Here is a 10,166-nt window from a genome sequence, read left to right as displayed (position 1 = left end):
AGCAGTTATGATTAAACACAAACACTTCTATCAATGTCTTTTTTTCCATTAACTATTGTCTTATTAAATGTTTTTATGTATTTACTTCTTATATTTGCTTTTATTCATTGTAATTTTTATTTTCTTACTATGCTCCTCTTGCTGTATTTTTAAATAATGTATGTAAAGCACTTTGAATTGCCCCTGTTGTATGAAATGTGCTATACAAATAAACTTGCCTTGCCTTGCCTTGCCTTACAGGAGGCAGCAGGAGGGGAATGGGGGGGACGGGGGTGGACAACAATGGGGCTGAAGTGGAGAGGGTCAGTAGCCAAGTTCCTCTGTGTACACATCACCGAGGACTTGACCCATCACACTGGCACAGTGATCAAGGCGGTGCACCAGTGCCTGTTCTTCCTCAGGCAGCTGAGGTAATTTAGCATGGGCCCTCAGATCCTCACCGACTGTTACAGGTGCTCCACCATCACTGCCTGGTATGGCAGCTGCACCACCCATGACCATAGGACTCTACAGAGGGTGGCAAAAATGTCACAGTACATCATAGGGAGTGAGCTCCCAGCCATACAGGATGTCAACTCCAAGTGGTTTCTGAGGAAGGCCTGGCAGATAATCAAAGACAGCAGCTACTCCAGTCCGGTCACGGACCAACAGCTTCTAAGGCTGTTTCTACTGCCAACTCTTGAACTGATACCCCCAGCTGCCCACTCACAGTACCAGCTGCTAACAAGCACACGCACACGGACACGCATAAGCACACGCACACGCACACACACACACACACACACACACACACACACACACAGTACTCACACATCTATCATTGCTGTTTATTCATATTCAGTGCATCATCGGCACCAAACTCCCTACCATCGAGTCCCTCCAGGCAGACCGGTGTCGATGGAGGACGGCAAGCATCATCAAGGATACCTCGCACCCCAGCCACGGTCTGTTTGACCCCCTACCATCTAAGAGACTCATGAAGTACAGGATCCTCATCCTCAGGCTCCAGAACAGCTTCTTTAACAGAGCTGTCACTCTGATAAACAATCCCCCCCCACACACACATACAGTACTCACACCCATTGCTGTTTATTCATATTGATACTACTTATAATATATAACTAATCTGTGTATATTTCACCAAGGCTACACGTATTGTCTCACTGTACTATTGATTGTATATTGTGTATTGTGTATTGTTTGTTATTACTATTATATCGTATTCCTATCCTTGTATTTGAGAGGTGGTTTGTCAGAACCATGTCATTGTATGGTTTACTGCTGTGCATATGATAAATCAACTTTGATTTGATTTGGATGTATCATTTGATTTGGGTGTATGATTTGATTTGGGTTGACATTGTACTGTGAGGGATATGGTATGGACGGATATCAACGACAGGACGTTGTCATATAAAACACCTATATCACAGCTGAGCACTCAGCATCACTCTCTGTGCTCCCTCACATGTCCAGGGGATTATCACAGTGAGTGAGAGAGTCCAGTGACCGACAATGGTGGGCTAGCTCACGACTGTAGCCATGCCCCGCTGCCCAAAATATGGACAGGGACACTAATTCTCCCTGAGGTTAGGCAGGGTAGATTTGATCCAATTGAAAACATTCCGACAAACACTACGAGTCAGTTTCCAAACTGAATCATCCTCTCTATGAAGGTAACCATGTAATCTCCTCAGGGGAGGCTGGCGGAGGTAGAAATCGCAGGATGGGCTCATTGTAATGCATGGAATGGTATGAGGAAGGGTATCAAACATGCATGAAAGCTCCACCAAAAAAAACGTATCTTTAAGTCAAGTCGAGGAATTATTTTCAGTTCTACTAGGCAGGTAGGTACCTTTAATTTTGTAGCAACAGACTCCTTTGCTGTTTGTACTACCCAATATTCCATTTATAGAATTCACAAACAGGTTGTCTGTCAGTATTTGTCAGGCTCAAAGGGAGGCTCATGCAAATTGCTTACCTCATCTAAATACCATGAAAGTAACAACAAAGCAACCAAACTACAGTTAAAAAGTGACTTGTCTTGTCAGGTACCCTTGAAGATATAAGTATTTGTATTGGTAGAACATTTGTTACCTTCCCAATTTCCATGTAGTAAGACATCCCAGCCTCCTGCACATCTTCAAGCTCAAAATATCAATTCAACTAACCTTTTACAAAGTGATTTCCTATGTCCTATTTCATGGATTTCAGACCTAACATTTACTTAGACGTAGAATTGTAAAGTTAACTGACTTGACATTTATTTTTAAAAAGCTACCACAGGGATCATGGGATAGGAATGAGCTGCTGAATCTCTGCTGATGTCAGGTCATTCTGTCTCTGAGAGAGCCTCTCTGAAAGACATACCTCAGTCTCATGTAACCTCCGCGCTTCAACGTTTTAACTCATTACCAGAAGCAATCTAAACGTCTCAATTCAGAAAACTATCAGACCTGCTCATGAATACATGAAAAAAGTTGTCCTTAATCAAAGCTTGTACTGTACGTACAGGCCTATTTCAAATACACAAGCACCGGCAAATAGTTTCCTGTGCATTTTGAGATGAGCTAGGCTTTTTTCAGTGTTGAGGGAGTTATTCTGTAATAGAATTGTGACAGGTTTTCAATTTACAATATTGAATGAGTCGGCAAATGAGACGAGCAGTTTCCTTATATAATGAAACTCAATCCCAGGAATCAGAATGAGGACATGATCTCAGTTGAAATTCTCTGCTCACTGTTGGAACTTGAGAAGGTAATTCAAAAACCTAATTTATTTCCATGAAGACAGACCGAGGCTATATTATTTACATTTGTAGCAATCCAATGTTCACAGGAAGCCTAGGCCTATTACTGTTTGCCCAGGGTACGTTTTATTTGGGAAATGGGGATCTACTTCTATCCTACAATTAAACAAACCACAACAAAGCTACTGTATGAATAAATATCAGCCTTAAGAAACTGTTGTAAAACATCTGGAGCACATTGCTCATCGTTAATGAGGCGTTAATGATCACATTGACTGTAATTAATGAAAACAGCTACTGGTCTTTTGCTGTCAAGTCAAGTCAAGTCAAATGTTATTATCCCACTAGGGGAAATTTGGTTACAACAAATACAACATGACAGACAACATACCAGACAGGAGACACAGACAGAGACAACAATGCAATACAGTACAGTGCAAAATCACTTCATGTGAAGACAAAGGACGAGCAAATTGCACCATACAAATATAGACGGGACCAACTCAATAAAAGTTCTGAAGAACAGAGTCATCATTTTGGTGCACACATTAAAATAACACATTTTTCTCAAGAAGTAAAGATGTTGTTCTTAGAAATAGCATCTGCATTAGCCTGAAAGCACAACCTATTATCAAACACAGCATGTAAATATGTGTAGTTCTCCACCAAATCAATCTCAGTTCCCTCAATAACTGAGAGTTTGGGGAAGGGAGGTGACTTCCTACCATCAATCATCATGTCCTTGGTTTTAGACACATTCAGTTCCAGGATAGACACCTTAAACCATGACTGGCCCATGATCTAGTACCCCCCTTCCCCTACAGCAGGCTAACTATGACCGAGTCATCTGCAAACTTTATGTGTCTATTCTAAAAAGTTGCTTTTGTGTAAAGAATACAAAAAAGGGGAGAGAGTACACATCCTAAGGGTGAACCAGTGGTTGAGTGGAGCTCCTATGAGAGGACACTGTTGTGGGATATAATTGATTCATAATAGATTTAGTAGAACTTATAAAGCACAAAGAGCTTAGATCAATTGTCTCCAATGAGGCCTTTTATTAAGCAAAGTTACATGAGCGCAGAGAGAAATGAGCAGACCAATAAGCAAGAAAGCAATAGCCCAAGAGCAAAAAGCCCCCAATGATGGGTGGGACTTATATTTATAGAACTGTCCTTGGTCATGAGGTCACTATTCTTGGGAACCAATCATACAAATCTGTGATTACACAAGTTATGGGCCCTGTCCATAGTCAGAATTATTCACTGCGCCACAAATCTTGGCCCATCCCTTACAGGAAGGAAATGGGCCTTCCTTGAGTGCTAGATTTGCCACTACTGTAGAGAGACTTACATTTCTCAGTATACAATGATATAAACCCCAACAACACCATTAACTCTCACACACTGTGATCTATTTGTCAGAAAGTCTAAAATCTATCCAATGATATTAATATCAAGATTAAAATCATAGAGGAGTTTCTCTACAAGCAAATGTGGCCGCATGGTGTTAAAAGCAGAAGACAAATCAATAAGCAGAAGTGTGTCAGTCAGGGGGCCCTGTCAGGGTGATGATACAGGCAGTTCAGCTGCATCAGGGTGGCATCCTCTACACCTCTGCCAGCTCTATAGGCAAACGACAGAGGATCTAAAGAACCCTGCACCTGCTGCTGAACAGCCTTCTTTATCCCCTTCTCAAAAACCTAAGACCAAATAAAGATTTTGCTCCTCAGCTCATCTGTCTGCTCTGTAAAATCTTGTTTATCAAACCTCAAGTAGAACTCATTAAAACTGTCAGCTAGTTGTATATCAGAGTTACAACCATCAAGACTAACTGCCTTATTCCCCCTCTCATCCACTAATTGTTTTCATGCCGTTCCAGGAAGCTCTTGGGTTATTGCTTCTATCTTGCTCTTAATTTCAGCCCTCATCTCTTTTCTTATTTCCCTCTCCTTGGTTATATCACCTCTATTAAAAGCAGCTTTCCTTTGACTTATCAGACTTTAGGGTTAGGGTCAGGGTTAGGGTTAGGGTTAGGGAAGACTTTAGGGTTAGGGAAGACTTTCACTTCCTTGGTTGGGATCACATAGTCTTTACATAACGTAATGTAGCTACACACCACGTCAGTAAATACATCGCTCCCTGTGCATTATCCCGCTAATAGAATACAGTTCCAGTAATAACACTTTTATCTCTATATTGTAATCATTCTCTTCATCTGTTTTTAAATGCTGATCTATTTATATCGATCTATTCTTGCCAATTCCTTATTACCAGTGGAAAGGGGGAAGGCTAAAACACTTTGAATGGAATAGATAGGACTTTCCGTTCTACGGAGGAATTTATGGAACGCATGAGCGAGCATGACACTCGCGCATGAGAGTTCATCTCGCATTTCCCCCTTTCCACTGGTAATGTGACGCTATCTAATCCGAGCAGTTGTTATTATGTAATATTATCGATATTTGATGGAGAGCAGTGAGCGGATAACTGGATGTGAGCATTTGGTTGACTAATGCCATGAACGCCATAAAAATACATCTGCGCTAGAACTAGAACTACTAGCTCTACTAGAACTGAAAGCGGCAAGTAACAGGCACTTAACGTTATGTTTTAAGGCTGATCTGTGCACGATAGTGCTGCATTTTGACATAATTCATATCACATTTCCCCCCGCTGAGCTGTATAGCAGCACTTATTACAGTGAAGTGCTCTTATGACACGTAACTCCTCCTACAGTCCCGGGTCGTTCCTGGTGTCTTGTGTATAGTGGAGAACGTATCCTATATGGAACTTTTCTAAAGCGTGCCGAGGCGAGCCGAGCCGAGCCTAACCGGTCTGGTCAATGGAAAAGCGCCATATGTTCATTTTATGTCATCTGAAGAGTCCAAGAACACTGACCAGTCTGTGCACTCGAAGCAGCACTGAAGGGTATAGTAAGGGAACTGTCCGCAGTCCAGACCTTCACCCTTTGCTACACCACCTGCTCACGTGGTAACACAGTCATACGTTGGTAGGAGGTGGACTACGCTATGATCTGGGCCCAGTAGTTCAAAACTTTTAATCCCTATTTTAGATTAGTTTGATCTAAAAAAAACTGGATTATCTTGATCCCACCAGAGGGGTGGATTTCCAGTGGATTACCAGAGCAAAATGTACTATACAATTTATTTACAAATATGTTTAAATATAAATAAGATGGCAAAGTTTGTTAACTGAAATAATACACAATTTTTAGCCTTCATGGCAAATCTATTTTAGTTTTAGTTTTTTGGTCACGTTTGTGGTGGCCTATTTTGTTTTCAACCAAATGTTGATGACATAAATGTTTATGCTCATAAAAGTATCACAACAAAGATTGTCAATCACAAATGTAATTTAGATTAAAGAAAAAATATCTTTAAAAAAAAAAGTCCATCATCTGTCATCACCTTTCAAAAGTAATTGCGGACAATAGCATCTCGCATTGCACCACCACTCAGTCTCTCATTTAGAGGGAAATCCATAGGTGGGCCTAGATCATCACCAGGTGCAAGGGGCTCTGGGGGATCATCGATGTCAGAGAGGGGGACTCTGGGATGGACAGCGATATTGTGTAGCACAATACAAGCCAGTGTTATGCGGCATGCTCGTTGGGGTTCCACTCTCAGATAGTTGAGGCATGCAAAACGCCTCTTCAGTACTCTAATATGATGTTATGTCCTTTATGTATTTAAAAATATGATTAGACATTATAGATGTCTCTGCAATGTGGTCTCTTGTCTTTCTTGTATTATTTTTCATATCCACTAGATGGAGATTGGTAGGATTAAAGCACTGATATTCAAGATCTAGTAATCTTGAAAAGTCTGAATCTGGATCAGGGTGATCCTATCCTGAATTGCTTTGAAATACTGGGACAAAATCTGGCCGAGTTGTCTGATCCTGGATCACAAAAAAATGGGATTTCAAAATCTGATCGGATCTGATTGAGATTAAAAGTTTTGAACTACTGGGCCCTGATGATCGGAGCAGGGCGTCCACCGACAGATTTATAAGCCCCCTTAATAGGACTGTAGCACAAGTCTAAAGTATTACTATGACGCGTAGGGCATGAGAAATACTGATAAAAACCTGACAATGAGCCCTTTAATTTGCAGTGGTTAAAATATCCCAATATTAAGTTGGGGGAATCCGGTGGGATAGATTGTAGTTCTTGTGTAACTTTGAATATTACATCAGCAGCTGATTTGGCATTTGCTTAAGGATGTATATATTTAAATTTTTACATTTTTGGCATTTAGCAGACGCCTTATTCCAAAGCAACTTACAATCAATACATTTGAATACTAAGCATGAGGATCATCAGTCCACCATTCGTAGCAGGAAGAGTAATCCAGCTCAGGCCCGGGGGGCCATTGATAGAAGGAGAAACCTTCTTCTATCACCTTCTTCTAAAACTTTTTTTTTTACACTGGAGAAACAGAGAAACAGTACGAGGAGGGCAATAAAAGTTTTTAGGGACACAGTAGAGGGGAAAGCGGATGTCTTCAGGAGATGTAGTGCTGAGGGGCAGAAGATGTCTCAGGAGGAGCAGTTAAGGTGTAACCTGAAGAGGTGGGTCTTCAGTCTACGACGGAAGATGGGTAGTGACTTTGCAGTTCTGACAGCCGTGGGGAGCTCATTCCACCAGCGGGGAGCCAGAGTTGTGAAGAGACGTGATCGGGCAGCACGACTGCTCTGTAGAGGTGGTGGGGCCAGTCGGCCAGCCGAGGTGGAGAAGCGGAGTGAGGGGGCTGGAGTTTGGGGGGTTACCATTTCCTTCAGGTAGGCAGGGGCTGTCCCTTAAGCTGCCTGGTATGCAAGCACCAGGGTCTTGAATCTGATGCGAGCTGCTATCGGGAGCCAGTGCAGGGTGCGAACCACGGTGACGAATAATTGAGGGAACTCCCCTCGGGAGGTAGAAGAGCCTTAGCGACACAGAGAGCAGCTCTATGTCTGCTAGATGGAGTCCACTGTAGCCCCAAGAGAAATTGCTGTGTGTACTGCATTTTGATTGTTTGGGAATGGTGAAGGCCCAAAGCGATAATCAGGATAAAAATTGCCACAAATAGAAAAAGGATGTCCATTATTCAGTGATCTTACAACAACAATAGTTGGGACGACGACGACAGTTAAAATGTATGAGTTAAACCCTAAAATAAAAACACAATAAAACACTCACATAAAATACTCAACACCTGCTACTGGTTGCCACATGGGCAGTGCCAAGGAGTCATAATCGATTCATTGTTATTTATAACTGCAAATAAAAGTTATTCAATAACAAACCCCACACCCTGCTGTGTGTGTGTGTGTGTGTGTGTGTGTGCGTGCGTGTGTGTCTGTGTGTGTGTGTGTGTGCGTGTGTGCGTGCGTGCGTGCGTGCGTGCGTGCGTGTGTGTGTGTGTGTGTGTGTGAAACACAGAGTGCATTAATAACCAAATAAACAGTGCCACAGCAGGGGAGCTCAAAATTATTCAAAGCTTCATACAGTCGAATCATGAACATGAGTGTTTACATCAGGAAGGATCAGTATATTTGAACCATGTAAACGAACGACGGGACAACACAGATCGTTGGGGGTTACTGCATTAGAGTACTGAGTTGTTATTCCCAACACGGTACTACTGGGATCTGAACCATTCACTCCACAGGAGAACAGGAAATGAAGCTGAAGACAACACACAGGAGAACATCAAAGCTGATGTGGAATAACTGATCTCAATAACTAAATGCCTCCATTAGTCAGAGTCAGCCCAAGAGACATCAACAGCCACAGAGAATTTAGTCCACCCACACACGCTGATTGAAACAAAGACACTGTGATTTGGGAGAAAGAAAGGCTTACACAAGCCAAAACCAGTCAAGTTATTCAAAAATAACATCTTTATGATAATTTTGAATAATAATAATCATAATTGCATCCCTCACTAATTTTGTTTAATTGTTGTGGTTGTTTGATGTTTGTCATGCTGTATTCAGATGTAGCTGTATCATTAGTGTGCCCCATTAAACTTACAAATGATGTCCTACATTTCCTCCACTGCTCTCTGCAGAAACAGCATTCAACATTCATCTGGTTTTGCCTCAGGTATTTTACACTCTGTAGGTCAAACCAGTTTCTCTGAATCCATTAAATTAATCCATGTAATTGGATGGAACGAGAGACAGTACATTGATGCATATCTTCGTATAGCTTTATGACCTTGATCAAATGTAATAGCACAACATACCAGAAATATTGGTACTTTGGATGTTTTTAATTGGTGAATATTGAATTTTAAATTTATTTGAAAACACACACACACACACACACACATACACATGGCATGGGTGACACTTCTTGAAATGCTCATCCCCATGAGAACAGCCAGACCCCCCGGCTGCCTCCCATAAATCATGCTGATGGACTTCTCACCATTTCTAATGCACAGGAGAGCCGGAGGTAACCTTTCAGAGGTAAACAAACGAGTGCACAACACATCACAGTTCCTCTGGCCTGGGCCATTCTTGATTTGATGAGATTACATTTAGATGCCTAACTGACACGACACACCATGTACAAATCAGGAAAACGTTTAAAAGTATCTTTAAAAAAACATGGAACCCGTAATTATAGAACATCAGATTCTTCCTGGCATGGATACATGGTGTGTCATCAGTGGTGTGTGTACGGCAGCAGTGTCTCTAAAGGTGGTCTCTCTGCCATGTTACTCAGAGGAGCATGAAGAATGACTGTGTCATCAGAGCTGTCATTCAATCAATCAACAATATCTTTCTCACACACACACACACAATCTCTTTATCAATCTTTGCAGGGGAGGCTGGTGGAAGTAGAAATCAGAGAATGCACAAATTTGATAGATGGAATAGAATGAGGACGGGTATCAAACACATTTCATACCATTCCTCATTCCATGCTTTACACTGAACCTGTCTTCTGTTTTTTGCCCCCACCAGCCTCCACGGGTACTACACCTCATGAATATTATTGGTAGTAATTGACCACGTAGCATAGACACACATTATAACAGTGTCATTGGTCGTAAACAAGATAAATCATTGGTCTCTCGGTACACATCAACTTGTTCCCCATACGTCGCTAGACAGATGGTCATTTTTTGCCTTAATGTGGCCTCTTCAATTAAAAGGTGACACATCCCGCAGCATACAAGAAGACCATAATTTCTAGTTGCATTGTAGCTTCCCCTTTAACTCTGAACATCGATACCCCATTAAAATGCCATTTTGAAAAGCCATGTAAAAAAAACTAAAAGTCTATTCTCACTGTTGATTTAAGTACAGAGTAGAGAAACATTTGTATTTTAATGGTTAAAAAAATGAAATAATTCACATAGATTGTACAGTAAAGAATAACACGAATCAAAGACATGTTTTCA

General features: G+C 41.4%; 1 protein-coding gene across 1 annotated transcript in view; it reads right to left on the bottom strand.

Annotated features, from left to right (window-relative positions):
• Positions 1–303: 303 nt before the first annotated feature.
• The window catches only part of LOC308167931 (uncharacterized protein), a gene marked incomplete at both ends in the record, with an annotated part of 51,357 nt that continues 41,494 nt past the window's right edge, over positions 304–10,166 (bottom strand). Inside the window, one exon of the mRNA XM_080542410.1 lies at positions 304–507. Within this exon, the coding sequence (XP_080398536.1) occupies positions 304–507 (204 nt within the window). The remainder of the gene's footprint in view (positions 508–10,166) is intronic.

Source organism: Nansenia antarctica (genome assembly GCF_963989245.1).
Source record: "Nansenia antarctica genome assembly, chromosome: 11".
Classification (NCBI taxonomy): domain Eukaryota; kingdom Metazoa; phylum Chordata; class Actinopteri; order Argentiniformes; family Microstomatidae; genus Nansenia; species Nansenia antarctica.
The sequence above is the reverse complement of the archived record's forward strand: the minus strand, read 5'-3'. Positions and strand labels throughout refer to the sequence as shown.